The sequence below is a fragment of the Halichoerus grypus genome, chromosome 2 (assembly GCF_964656455.1).
Source record: "Halichoerus grypus chromosome 2, mHalGry1.hap1.1, whole genome shotgun sequence".
Taxonomy (NCBI): domain Eukaryota; kingdom Metazoa; phylum Chordata; class Mammalia; order Carnivora; family Phocidae; genus Halichoerus; species Halichoerus grypus.
The window spans coordinates 7,972,655-7,986,316 of NC_135713.1; the positions used below are offsets into that span (position 1 = coordinate 7,972,655).

General features: G+C 47.2%; 1 protein-coding gene across 1 annotated transcript; it reads left to right on the plus strand.

The window, feature by feature from the left end:
- Nucleotides 1-99: 99 nt before the first annotated feature.
- On the plus strand, nucleotides 100-13,297 carry CCT5 (chaperonin containing TCP1 subunit 5). Its single transcript, XM_036104541.2, has 11 exons — nucleotides 100-283; nucleotides 3,096-3,156; nucleotides 3,678-3,842; nucleotides 5,286-5,484; nucleotides 7,045-7,237; nucleotides 7,318-7,467; nucleotides 9,699-9,818; nucleotides 10,483-10,668; nucleotides 11,278-11,415; nucleotides 11,851-12,031; nucleotides 13,019-13,297. The coding sequence occupies exons 1-11, from the start codon at nucleotides 179-181 to the stop codon at nucleotides 13,144-13,146; spliced, it is 1,626 nt and encodes a 541-aa protein (XP_035960434.1). The 5' UTR covers nucleotides 100-178; the 3' UTR covers nucleotides 13,147-13,297.
- Nucleotides 13,298-13,662: the final 365 nt, after the last annotated feature.

The window sequence follows — 13,662 nt, forward strand, 5'->3', positions numbered from 1 at the left end:
GGCTTCTGATTCCAGAAGGTACTGTCTGGCGTCAAACTAGTCTCGGGTGAAAAATAAGTCTCACGCGTCCCGGACTGCGCATGCGCGCACTGTTGCGCCCTCCCGCGAGCGGAAGGCGTGTTCTCGGTTCCGGCGCGGTCTCCACCGGTTGGGGGAAAGTAACCACTGCTGCTGCACCATGGCGTCGGTCGGGACCCTCGCCTTCGATGAATATGGGCGCCCTTTCCTCATCATCAAGGATCAGGATCGCAAATCTCGTCTTATGGGACTTGAGGCTCTCAAGGTAACAGGACGGACGCTGGCGGTGGCATGAGGGGAGGTGGCCGAAGCCCGTGGCTCTGCGCCTGCGCACGCCTGGGAGCGGTTCCGCCATGTGCTCCCCGGAAAGGTCGGGGACCCCGTCTCGTCTCCGGCCCTGCACCCCGCTCCTTGAGCTGGGGCGAGGCCGGCGTAGAAGCCTTTAATCCCAATTTGGGGTTTGGGGTGGAGCTGCTGGCGCCCGTCAGCGTTGGGTGGGGCAGTTCAGCGCCTAGGCTGCGAGCCCGCCTCCGATGGCTTCTCCGGCTCCGGGTCGTTCGTACAGTGTTTCCGTCGGGAAGAGGCAGGGAGGGTATTCTCTGGTCACCTGGCCGGGGAACAAGCCACAGCCCCCAAAGGATGAGGCTCCCTTTGTCACTTCTTAGAGGTTTAGTCGTTTACGAAGTATTTAATTTCTGAGCACCTTTATACATGCGTGATGGTGGATGTGGTGTCGTGAAAACGAAAACTGTGTGCCCTTAGAGAAGAAAATACCACCGCCAGAGTGGACGGTGGACGCCCATGACCATGAGGCAAGGAATACGAGGCAGCGTGTGGGTGCGGATAAAAGGTGGAGGGTGGCTTTTGATCAGAGATGGGGTCACTCTCCTGAATGTGGCAGAGGTAGCATTTGGGGAAGAGGGGACAGCAAAGGCAGAAAGCTGGGCAGGAAGACGCATGGCGCACTGTGGAGGGAAAGAGCAATGTGGTTTGGATGGAGCCCAGTCTCGTTCAAGTCAGCAGCAGTTCCTGAAGGTGGAAGCTTCCGTGCCTCGCAGTCAAGATGTTAAGCCCTGGGAGGGAGGGGAGCCAGTAAGGGGGTTTTGAGCAGAACCGCAGTTCAGGTAGAACTGTACTTAAGGAAGTTGGGTCTGGTGGACGAAAGGGAACAGGAGGGACCAGAGGAGTTAAACCAGGAGCAGGCGTCCAGGTGAGAAAGTCATCTGAACACAGATGTTGACAAAATGCAGTGGAAGCTTCGAGAGGACACGGACTTCTTTAGGGTTTGTTAAAAGTGAGATCGCATCTCCAGGGCTGAGGTGTCTCAGTTCACTTGGCGTCTTTGTATTTTAAACAAGTGAAGAAGCCATACAGTCGTCGTTGTTTGCACAACGTCTCCGAACCTCTTTCTCAGTGGGGGTAGTACACCTCCCTCAGGCTGAGGATGAGGGTTCCGTGGGGTCACTTCAGGAGGGACCACGGTTCAGGGAGGTGGTGCAGCTTGTCAGTGAAGAAAGGGGCCAGGATTCAAGCACACCTCTGGCTGACCCCAGAACCAGTGGTCTAAAGCCAGAGTTCTCAGCTTTGGCATTGTTGATATTTGGGGGCCCAGATCGTTCTTTGTTTGCGGGCCTGTCCCGTACAGGACGTTGAGCAGCATCCAGGCCTTTACCTACTCCGTCCGTGCCAGTAGCAGCCCCCATCCCATTTGTTACAACCAAAGATGTCTGCAGGCCTTGCCAGATGTCTCCTGAGGGACAAAATCATCCCTGGTTAAGAACTGCTTACCTGTGATGATGATCCTTTAAAAATTCCGTTACACAGACAAATCCTTCGATGTGTATTTCAATGACCAACATTTTCACAGATCCTATGAAGTTTCTGTTTTCCTACCTGCCAGATGGAGTGACCGGGAGGGCTTCACAGAACATGGGCATTTGAACTGCTTTGAAAGTTGGGATTTTGATGAGCAGAGCAGCTTCTCTCCACCGTACTGCTTCAAGGAACAGAGGACATATTTGGGGAACAAGCAGGGACCATCGTCACTGGAAGGGAAAGTAGCTCTCAGGTTGCGGAGCGCATTAAAGAAAACGCTGAAGCTTTCAGACTTCAGTGTTGAGGCACCAGGGAGTCATTTAAGGTTTGCGGACTGGCAAATGGCATGTTTGAGAAAAATGGATGGGTTAGCTGGATGTCAGATGAGTCTAAAGGATAGGAGTACATAAGAGACCCTGGATTTCTGTAGGGTGCTGTGGATCCAGGTTAGGTTGGTGACAGCGAGACTGGGAGCAAAGGAACATTTGGAGGGAAAATGAGCCTGGTTGTGGCACAAACAGGAAGGGATGCTTGCAAGTTTCCATTACTTTATTGATACTCTTGGCACATGACAAGGGTGACTTTTCACATGTGGGCCGTGTACTGGCTCGACCATGGAAGAGAAGGGTACATTTCTGCAGTACACCGTAGTGTGATAGTTCAAGGTGCTGTACATGTACATCTGGACTCTTCGTGTGAGGTTAGCATTGCAAAGTGGTCTTCCATGGCCTGCCCGGTCAGACTGCCCACCCTCTCAGCTGTAGAATGGGGCAGGTAGGAGAACCTGCCTCGTAGATGTGCTGCGTTAAAGCACTAGGTTCTGCTGCTTTTACATGAGAATGGTCTACTAAAGCTGGTGGTTGTGAAGGTTACCACACTTACTTAGATTTGTATGTTGCCACTTAAATGTGAAAGTTTCTAGAGAACAGAAACTATAAGTAGGTTTTATAATCATTAGTTGTGTGCTTTTAACTATTAAAATACGTAACTTGAACATTTGTGTTTTTGTTTCGTTTTTTTTAAAGGAGCTTATTTTGTATGTTTCTTTTCTGTTTGTAAGATATTATTTATTTATTTGACAGAGACAGCGACAGAGGGAACACAAGCAGGGGGAATGGGAGAGGGAGAAGCAGCTCCCCGCTGAGCAGGCCTTGATCCCAGGGCCCTGGGGTCATGACCTGAGCCGAAGGCAGACGCTTAACCACTGAGCCACCCAGGCACCCCTTGAACATTTGTTTTTTTCTGTTTGTTTCATTTTTCAGTCTCATATCATGGCAGCAAAGGCTGTGGCAAATACAATGAGAACATCGCTTGGACCAAATGGTAAGAGACACAGTTCTGTGTTTTTTGACGAGTGTTATCAATTATAGACAGTTGATACAACCCTTTTATAAAGTTGGGACATGGGGCAGGTGGCATCCTAGGTCCCCACCACTAACAAACTTGTTTTGTGTATTCCGGGCTTTCAACATGTTCACGATCATAGTTGCATATGGTTTTACGTCAGGGTTTTTTCCTCCCTTTTCACATCATTTCATTAGCATTTTCCACATCGTAGTTGTCCCTTTTTATGATTAATGCTACATTTAGTGATGCTCCTTTTTTTTCTCCTGTTTCTCTGGCTTTAGCCCTTTAGATTGCTTCCAGCGTCTTGGTTTGTATTCGCCAACCTAAAAGGATGTTTGCATGTAGATACTCTTTTATGTATGTTACATTTTTATAATAAGTTCTGTAAGTAGGAATTGGGTCAAGAGACTAATTTTTTTTTTTTTTTATAACTTTTGGTACAGATTTTGTTTCTGTTCTTTTGCCTAATGCCATTATAAACATTGCCATTTTTCTAGGACTTGATAAAATGATGGTGGACAAGGATGGCGACGTGACAGTGACAAATGACGGTGCCACCATTCTAAGCATGATGGACGTTGATCACCAGATTGCCAAGCTGATGGTGGAGCTGTCCAAATCACAGGATGATGAAATTGGAGATGGGACCACGGGGGTGGTTGGTAAGAAAGCAAAATAGTCTTTCTAACACCCTGTTCCAGAAGTATTAAAATCACAGACACCTGCCAAGAATGTTTACTCTGAATCAGATTGTGAGGAGACCATCATGCAAATCCAGGTTGAAGGACATGGCTTAATATAAGGCCCAAAAGTCCTTTTCCTGGAAGGACAAGAAGGGGTTGGGGGAGCATTCAAAAACTGTTCTAAATCAAGGGAGCCAAAGCGAAATGGCACGCAGCTGTAATGCATAACTCTTGATTGGATGTGGGTGCTTTTTTGTTTTCTTTGTTTTCTTTGTTTTGTTTAACTGTGAGGGATGTTTGGGGTACATGGAAGGATTTGTGGATTGCGCATTGCAGAGTAGCACCCCGTTAAGTTTCCTGAGCATGACAGTTACATTATAGTGCTATAGGAAAATGCCCTTGTACTTGGAGCTGGATGCTCAGATACTTAGGGGTGACATATTATGATTTTTGCAACTAATTGTCGCGTAGTTGAACAGAATTATATGTGTGCCTCCGTAGAGAAAACAAACGTGGTAAAATGGTGTTAGTAAACTATTCATTTTACTATTTTTATACTTTTTCTGAAGGTCTGAAATACTTAAAAAGTTGGGGAAGGTGGAAGATGGAAAGAATTACTTTAATGTTACCTTTTCTGCAGATGAGATTTGAATTCATTTATTCAACAAATATTTATTGGGTGCCAAGCACTATTATGGATGTGCTTGGAGTGTGGCAGTATTAAAACAAACGATATTCTTCCTCTTTGTGATGCTAAAACAAGGGGGAGGGAAGATGGTGGGGAGGATAAGTCGTAAGTTCTTAAATCCTCTTATCACCCAACAAATTTTACTGAATAGAAATCCCTGGCCTGGGAGGGGCACTTGGCTGGCTCACTTGGTAGAGTAGGCAACTCTTGATCTCGGGGTTGTAAGTTAGAGGCCCATGTTGGGTGTAGAGATTACTTAAAAATAAAAAAATTCTGGGTCACCTGGGTGCCTTGGGCTCATGATCCCCTTCCTGCTCGGTGGGGAGTCTTCTCCCTCTACCCCTGCCCCCTGCTTGTGATATCTCACTCTTTCTCTCTCAAATAAATAATAAATAAAATCTTTGAATAAAATAAATTCTAAAAGAAAAGAAATTCTTGGCTTGGGAAGCACAAGAGGTTTTTGCCCTTATAAAAAATGTTTTTAGGTTATGTTTTTCAGTTACATTCTGTCCATCACTGAGAGCTAACACCATTTATAAGGGGGGCAGGAACTGTCAGGTCTTTGCTAAAAGCAAAACCAGAGGTTGTCTTACAAAAAAAATAAACTCCCACCTCCAAGATACTTTTACTTTAATTCCAGAACCTTCCTACTTCTAGGGTAGTCCATCTGATTGGTAGTGATCATATAAGCGTTCGCGTGTTCCTGATCTGGTTGTGCGCTGTCCTGTCTGCAGTCCTGGCTGGCGCCCTGCTGGAGGAAGCCGAGCAGCTGCTGGACCGCGGCATTCACCCGATCAGGATCGCCGACGGCTATGAACAGGCCGCCCGCATCGCTATCGAGCACCTGGACAAGATCAGCGATAGTGTCCTCGTCGACATAAAGGACACTGAGCCGCTGATTCAGACCGCAAAGACCACGCTGGGCTCCAAAGTGTACGTCTACGGTAGAGCACTGCCGCGGCGCGTGCCGAGAAGGCAGCATGGGTGTGCCTGTCGCTAAAGACCTCCTTTCTGATGGCCGCTAGCAGCCTCCTCCTGGTTCTGTGTGCTGCGTTCTGTTTCTGTTACTTTGGTTTGCTTTGTTTTTAGTGCAGGTATAGCCGCATCTGTTCTGGTTGGAGACTGAAGCCCCAGGCTTGGGTATGACATCCTCTCTGCAGTATTTGTAAGAGATGCTGTTCTTTAATTTAGCAGGATAGGCTCTGTTAGAAATTGAGCAGAAAATGGTCCTGCTTGGGGAATGTCAATTTTCAAAACACATGCACCATTTCTTTGCTCATTTAGGGGGAGGGGCTCCACTTTTTATTTATTCAACAAGCAAGTTACTGGTCCAGAATTTTAATTCAGTAAGAAGGGCCAGTCTTGAAATTGACTTACACTGGGCGTTTTCAACGTTTTCATAATGCCTGCTATTTACCAGGCCTGCTGCCATGTCTTGGGGGCTCAGAGACACAGGTCCCGCCCCCGGAGACTGAAAGCAGCCTCAGCCAAGGGACATACTTACTGGAACAATAATATTTACTGGCTCTTGCCATGATGTAGCATAAAAATTTAGCTTGAGGTGCTTTATTACACTGGTTATTTTGAATCAAGATCAGTGTGAGAAATGTTTTAATTTCTAATACGTGTGTGTGGTAGTTTCAGCAAAAAGGAAGGCAGAGTCTTGACTCGGATGTCAGGGGGAGTACAAGAGAAATAGTTGCTCCCTCTACCCCCAGGGAAAGGCTCTACGGCGGTGGTGTCCAGGTGCTGAGCCTCACTGGCTAGAGGGTGGTCTCTGTCCCAAGTACAGTACTATCCTCCTCCTGGAAGGCAGATGTTACCCTTAGTCAAAATGCACAAACCTCATGTTGTCATGGCTTTGTAAGTTGACCTTGCTGTGTTTGCAGGTCTTCCTAAAATCATAGATCTTTAGTGCAGAAGATGTTCAAAACAGCCAATAGTGGCCAGATGTATTCAGCATAAAGCAAAATACCATAGATCCCCTAATAACACGGCTTCGTGGTTATTTTCTCTCCAAAATGACTCAAGATTTCAGGCACTGTGTTTCAAGTACTAAGTTCCGGTGCAGTTTTTCCAGAACCAAAAGTAAATTTATTGAGCAGTCTGTTCAGAGGTTTCAAAGGTTTCCAAACAGATACCGCTCCTGCCCGCCACCACCCAGGTCCGTAACTGATGTTGGTGGAAGTTCCTGCAAAGGGAGCAGCCATGTCAAGTCCTCTCACTTCTTACTAAGTGCTGCACCTCCTTTAGACAAGGTGTCCTTCCTTTCCCCGTCCCAGGTATGGTTTTCTTTGGGGTCTGTGGAGCCCAGGTGAGGAAGCCCCACCCCAGGCTGTTGAAAGTGCAGGTTACGGTGGCCCTGCTGGCTACAGACTCCGAACGTCACTGGTTTTACGAAATACGCCGGAGGAACCACGTTGTATCGCGTGTCGTGCTTTGGTCACAGTAGTTGTCTGCGAGCGTGAAAGGTTTGTTTGGGGTTTTCCTCAGGGTTAACAGCTGTCACCGGCAGATGGCCGAGATCGCCGTGAATGCTGTCCTCACCGTAGCGGACATGCAGCGCCAAGACGTGGACTTCGAGCTCATCAAGGTGGAAGGCAAAGTGGGCGGGCGGCTGGAGGATACTAAACTTATCAAGGGCGTGATCGTGGACAAGGATTTCAGTCACCCGCAGATGCCAAAAGTAAGTCTGTGCCTTTCAGATTCAGACGGTTTTTCCCGCTCTTAAATCCACCAGCTTAAGGGTTTTCTCTCTCCCCATAGCAAGTAGAAAATGCTAAGATTGCAATCCTTACGTGTCCATTTGAACCACCAAAACCAAAGACCAAGCATAAGCTGGACGTGACCTCTGTTGAAGATTATAAAGCCCTTCAGAAATACGAAAAGGAGAAGTTCGAAGAGATGATTCAGCAAGTAAGTCTCACTGTAATTGTTAGTAAAATTTAGACTCAAAGGATACGGTTACTTAGCTATAGATTTGTACGTGATAAATAACGCATGGCACTCACCTGAAATGTCTGGATGCTCCGTTGTGTGGTTCCACGTTAAAGTGTTAACGGTATGAGCCACGTTATTTCGCTTTTAAATTATAAAAGTAGTAAAAGTTCACAGTGAGAAGAAATCAAAGTGGGCACAGGGCCCAGAAAGGCTTAAAGAGGAAAGAAAGCTGATCTTGTCTTAAAATGGTAACGTGTGGAGTACTTGAAAGAGTTGGCTTGCTTACTTTGAGCTGTGCTCTTGATTTTACAATGCTTGCTTTCCTGGACACCTAAGCCAGAGTACGTTCAAGGTTTGGACAACTTCATTATTTAACTTAGCAGGTGTTCAAAACGTCTAAATATAACTTGTAGAGAAAAGAGTTACTGAATAACTGGAATTAAACTAGAACGTAACTAATTGTAATTCCAGGTCTTGGCTTATACAACACCTTAACCCTTTTTGTCTGGCTGTTAGTAGTATTTTACGCGTGCATAACCCTGACAGTCGCTCCTTCAGAATTTACAGCATCAGCACTCCATGAGCATCACGTACCACGACAGACAGACCAGAGCCATCTTGACGTCTGTCTTCACGGGAGTAGTTGGATTCGTTTACTCCTGTGATCTGTGTGTCTGCCCACCATATACCAGACACTGGTGTATGTACCTGAGATACAGCGGGGAACAGCAGAGTAAGGGGAAAGTGGGTAGTGGCTCTGTGAAGGACACTGGTCAGAGAAAGTCTCTTTAAGGCGGTGACATGTGACCAGAGACCTAAGCAAAGTGAGAAAGCTATGTATCTGGGTGAAGAGCATTCCAGGCTGAGGGTAAGGTGGTCGTGGGCAGCATATGCAAAGGCCCTGAGGCAGGAACATGGTTGGGACGTGCAGGCAGCAGCAAGGCTGAGAGGTGGGAGCATGCTGGCAGGAGTTTGTAAATTAAAACCCATTATCTGGGCTACGAGGCTGCCGTGGAAATGCCAGCCGAGGTGCACTGGGCGAAAAGGGGGCGGGAACTGAGAGGCCAGGGGAGTTGGCTGAATGGTGTTGGTAGATGGGTGGGTTGCCGGGAATGTGATGGGACTAGATGCTAACATACTACAGAATGAGAGTTGTGCACAGAGAGAGGAATGTTACCCTCAGTTGAGGGGACCAAGAAGGACCCCTCCTATTTTGAGCACATGGGAGGGAAAACTAGCCGTTTGAGGAGATACTGAGGCAGGTTGGCTTCAGGGGACAGCCAGGGTTTGTTCACAGGAATGTGCCAGAAGGAGTTCTCAAGAATTGGTGGGCTGTTAACAGACTGAGTTCCAGAGGGCCATGGAATAAAAGAGAGCTGGTGTGCTGGAAGGTTCAAGAGGTTTAGGTGCAGACAGAGTGGGTGTGAGGGGCCCAGCAACCACAGGTGACTGCCGAGGGTGGGATACACAGGACGGTTCTGGTCATTGCTGCCTTCCCAGGACAAGTGGCTCAGCCATTTGCAGGGGTGGGAGGCAGGATCACCTCTGTGGGCCTCTAAACTAGCCTGCTGATCCACAGAGGGTAGTACACCCAAGTGAGAAAAGCAGGTGGAGAGAAATGTGTGTCAAAGATGCTGTTTCCGTTAGACACATAATGAATGAATTTGCCTTACGGATATTTGTGGCGAGGCAGCTGTCCCCCAGGTCCTGGGGCAGTGCTAACCCTTGTTGACACGTCTTTGTTTTATTTCACTGTGGCCGTGGGGTTCAGCGTGAATTACTGACACTTAAAGCATAGTTTACAAACTGAGGTGATTCCAGGGGCGCCTGGGTGGTTCAGTCAGCTGAGCGTCCAACTGCTTATTGCAGCTCAGGTCATGATCTCAGGGTCATGGGATCAAGCCCAGTGTCGGGCTCTGCACTCAGCTCAGAGTCCACTTGGGATTCTCCCTCTCTCTCTGTCCCTCCGCTACGCATGCACTTGCAAGCTCTGTTTCTGTCTCTCAAATAAATAATTCTTTTAAAAAAAAATGAGGTGATTTCTATTGATACCTGTTTGTTATTTGGAATTTGGGCCTGACAGAAAGTAAGACACCTGGGTGTTTCCTTCCTTCTCTCTGCTTTGTTTCAATGCACATCCCACTGTGTATCCCGTCTTTCTTCGAGCACAAGGAACACTGACAAGACTGCGGCATTTTTTTCCCCAGATTAAAGAAACGGGAGCTAACCTAGCTATTTGCCAGTGGGGCTTCGACGATGAAGCGAATCATTTACTTCTTCAGAATAACCTCCCTGCGGTTCGCTGGGTAGGAGGACCTGAAATAGAGGTAGGATGCTCCGTGTGAAGACTTGGGAACTCGGGGTGAGCTTAAGATGCCTGTGTGTCTTAGGGTTGCTTTGATAGCATTTGCCTTCAGTAACCACATTGTGCCAAGGCTCCATAGATTAGGGGAGGGGGAGCTGGGAGAGAGAAAAGTGCTGGAATCTTTTTTTATTTATAAAAAATGTGTATTGTCATAAAGAACAGCAGAGCTGTGTAGTTCTAGTGTTCTGTGGTTTTTAGAAATGCTTTCCATCTGTCATCCCGCTTGGGTCTCTGAGGCAGGAAGCCCTGTCTTAGCCACTTCCATGTCAGCCACATGCTGACGGCCGTCCCACATGGGGTCTGTGCCCGGACGCACGGCCTCTGGTCCTCACTGCGGCCAGGGCGTGGAGAGGGGCCACTGCTCAGAGCTCGATCCGGTTGGGAGAGGCGGTCAGGAGCTATGGGGAGTGTGTGCAGGGTGATGGGGCCCGACCAAGACACCAGCCCTTCAAACCACACTGATTGACAAGGCTTTTTGGGTTGACCTTGACCTTTTGGGCTAGTGTGTGTTAGCACTTGGGTGCACAGGGTAGTCCTAGATGGAGCTTGGCTCATCTGTGGTCTGATTTAGGAAGTTCAGTGCTCACCAGCATCGTCTCTCTCCTCCTCCTGACTACCCCACCCAGCTGATCGCCATCGCGACGGGAGGCCGGATCGTTCCGCGGTTCTCAGAGCTTACCTCTGAGAAGCTGGGCTTTGCTGGTCTTGTAAAAGAGATCTCCTTTGGGACCACTAAGGACAAAATGCTGGTCATCGAGCAGTGTAAGAACTCCAGGGCTGTGACCATTTTTATCAGAGGAGGAAATAAGATGGTAAGAATCCGCTTATTTATCCTGCATTTTTTCTGCTTTTGGTATATGGTTTGGCTTTGCCTGTCATGTATTTAACTGAGATATAATTGTTATTTTTTAAACAATCATTTTTCTCAAGAAATCGTGACTTACCGTGATGTAAAATTATCAAAGACCATGTTCCGTTGTTAATTCTACAAGGCACACTGGTCTTGGAGTTGCTTAAGTAGGGGACCCAAGTAAATAACCACCAGTATTCTCTCCCTTCTCTCAGAATAGATATTTAGTGCATCCTGATCAGTTAGACTCGTGAGGTTTTTCTTGGTCAGTTTTGGATTTTTTGACCCCTTCCCTTGCTCCTCATGGGTCCCAGAATGAGTCCCTGGCTGCCTCTGCCTGGTTGTAACTACATTATAGGGAGGAAAGGGAGGGTAAAGGTAGAAACCATCTGGCAACGAATGTTCTGGTGTGTTCTCTCCATTTGTTCTTAACCTAGAGAGTTTTAATAGGGGAGTTAGTATTTCCAGTACCCAGCAAACACCTAGATTAAATCAGAGGTGCCAGGTAGCTGGCTCTAAAACAAGTACATGGTGATAACAGTAATTTAGGCAAAACTGTCTTTTTCCGTAGATCATCGAGGAAGCGAAACGATCCCTTCACGATGCTCTGTGTGTCATCCGGAACCTCATCCGCGATAACCGGGTGGTGTACGGAGGAGGCGCCGCTGAGATCGCTTGTGCCCTGGCGGTGAGCCAGGAGGCCGACAAGGTAGAGCCCGTGCGGGCTTTCTGGACCCCGGTGGGCACAGCGGGGGTGCTGTGAACAAAGCGTGGTAGCCGTGGGTAACCAGCGTCTGGTCTGTGATTCTCGCCCACACGTTAGGTGCAGGTGTCCAAAACCCGGCATTCCAGCCTTGACGGTCACTCTCCAGTCTTGTAATGTTATTTGAAGCTCAAAGTTAAATGAATCTCATAACTAAAAATAAAGTAGTAAGAGCTGATTTGAGACTTCTCTCACGTGTATACCTTTTCCTACCCCTGTAGTGACATTTACATATTCTGGTAGATTAAAAATAAGACCGCCTATTCTTAGAATTCTTCATGAGTTAGGTTTTCGAAGTATGCGATTTAGTTACATTTCCAAATTGCTGGCTTGTTTTTTTGTTTTTACCAAGCATGCTAACCGCCACCCTGTCCCCTTCAGTGCCCAACCTTGGAGCAGTACGCCATGCGGGCTTTTGCCGACGCGCTGGAGGTCATCCCCATGGCTCTCTCTGAAAACAGCGGCATGAATCCCATCCAGACTATGACCGAAGTCCGAGCCAGACAAGTGAAGGAGATGAACCCCGCTCTGGGAATTGACTGTTCGCACAAGGGTACAAATGGTGAGGAGCAGTGGCGACTTGGAGGGGCTGCGTTGGGTTGAAATCGAGTGATTTCCTGCTGGGTGCACAGTGTGAGATTATTGTATCTTAAATACTTACACACTTGAGATATTCAGGTCGCGAATTTTAGAAAGTTTCGTTTGATTACCTTAGGAGTCGCTGAGACTGCTAGTCCTAGCAACATATCACTCATTTTAATAACTGTAAAGTATAATGTGCTGTTTTCTACCAAAGATGACTTCCATTTCTGGTTTTAGAAAATTGTTCCCACGTTTCTTCTTTACACAGGTAGGATCTGGGTGGCCTGGGAAGCAGCTCTGAAATTGACTTTTTGGTCTCCGTTTATTCTGGGGTTGTGTCCGCGATTCCAGTACCGTAGCTGCTGGGGTTTGAAGGGTGACCTAGCGGAAGCTTGTCGGAACTCATGACTTGGTGCTAACGGGCCGTGCCCAGAGTTCTGCGGCCCTCCCCAGCCACAGAATCCAAGGGTTTGTGCTTTTACTTAGAACGACAGCTGTGCTGTGGTTTTCATGTTCACAGCCAGCGGATCTTAAGAACAGCAGCTCTTTGTCAAATACTTAAATTTGCTTTTAACTTGAAGGCCTGGTTCTGTTGACACTTACAATTTTTAGGCCTTTCTTGGAATTATTTTACATTTCAGGTATAGTCCGATTTTTTCACTTATTTTGGGCTTACTAAATTATGTTATTAGTGAATACTTTGTGGGGCGAGATGTCTCTGAAAGGTTTTAGCTAGTCGCCCAGCACTTGAGCTTGTCATTGGAGAGAGGTCCCCTCCACCCCCAGCTTTCTGGCACCCAGGTTCAAGTTCCAGAGTGTCCTCGGGACAACGAAATCCTGTTCCTCTGAAAGTGTAACTGGGACTGTGGGCTTCTTCCAGATTTGTATTTAAGTTTTACTGTGATTCTGTAAATGAGAACAAGTTATTAATATGAAATATATTTAGGATAATCTCTGTGTTTCTCAGATATGAAGCAGCAGCATGTCATAGAAACTTTGATTGGCAAAAAGCAACAGATCTCTCTTGCAACACAAATGGTTAGAATGATTTTGAAGATTGATGACATCCGGAAGCCTGGAGAATCTGAAGAATAAGGAAAAACTTGAGAATAAAATGTAGTAGTAAGACCCACTGCTGTGACCGAATAAAGGGATGTCTCGTGACGCATCTACAGTTATTTATTACGGTGTCCTTTTTCAGACACTGTGGATGCTATTATAATAAATAAAAGTAGCTGTTTGGTAACCGTGGTTGTACTTGTTCAAAGACGCTCGGTCGTGGGGTGCTGTCGTGCAGGCTTTCGTATTGGTTCCATTAAAGAGCTCTCTTCGAACCACTGCTGTCTTCTCTTCAAGAAACACCGACCGTACCAGTCAGATGCTGCCTTAATGAAGGGGTTTGAGTAGATCTTTTTTTTATCTGTAGGTACTTCAAACATTGAGTTTGTTCTCAAGATTCAGTGGATTGTGGGCTTGATCCTGTGAAATGTATTTCAGTGCTGCACCTCTCAATAGATGTAGAGACCCGTCGGAGAGGAGTGTGGGAAACCACGAGATTGCGGGGTGTCCTGAGTGCTCCTAGCTGAGAGCCGCATAGCGAGCGCAGGGTAA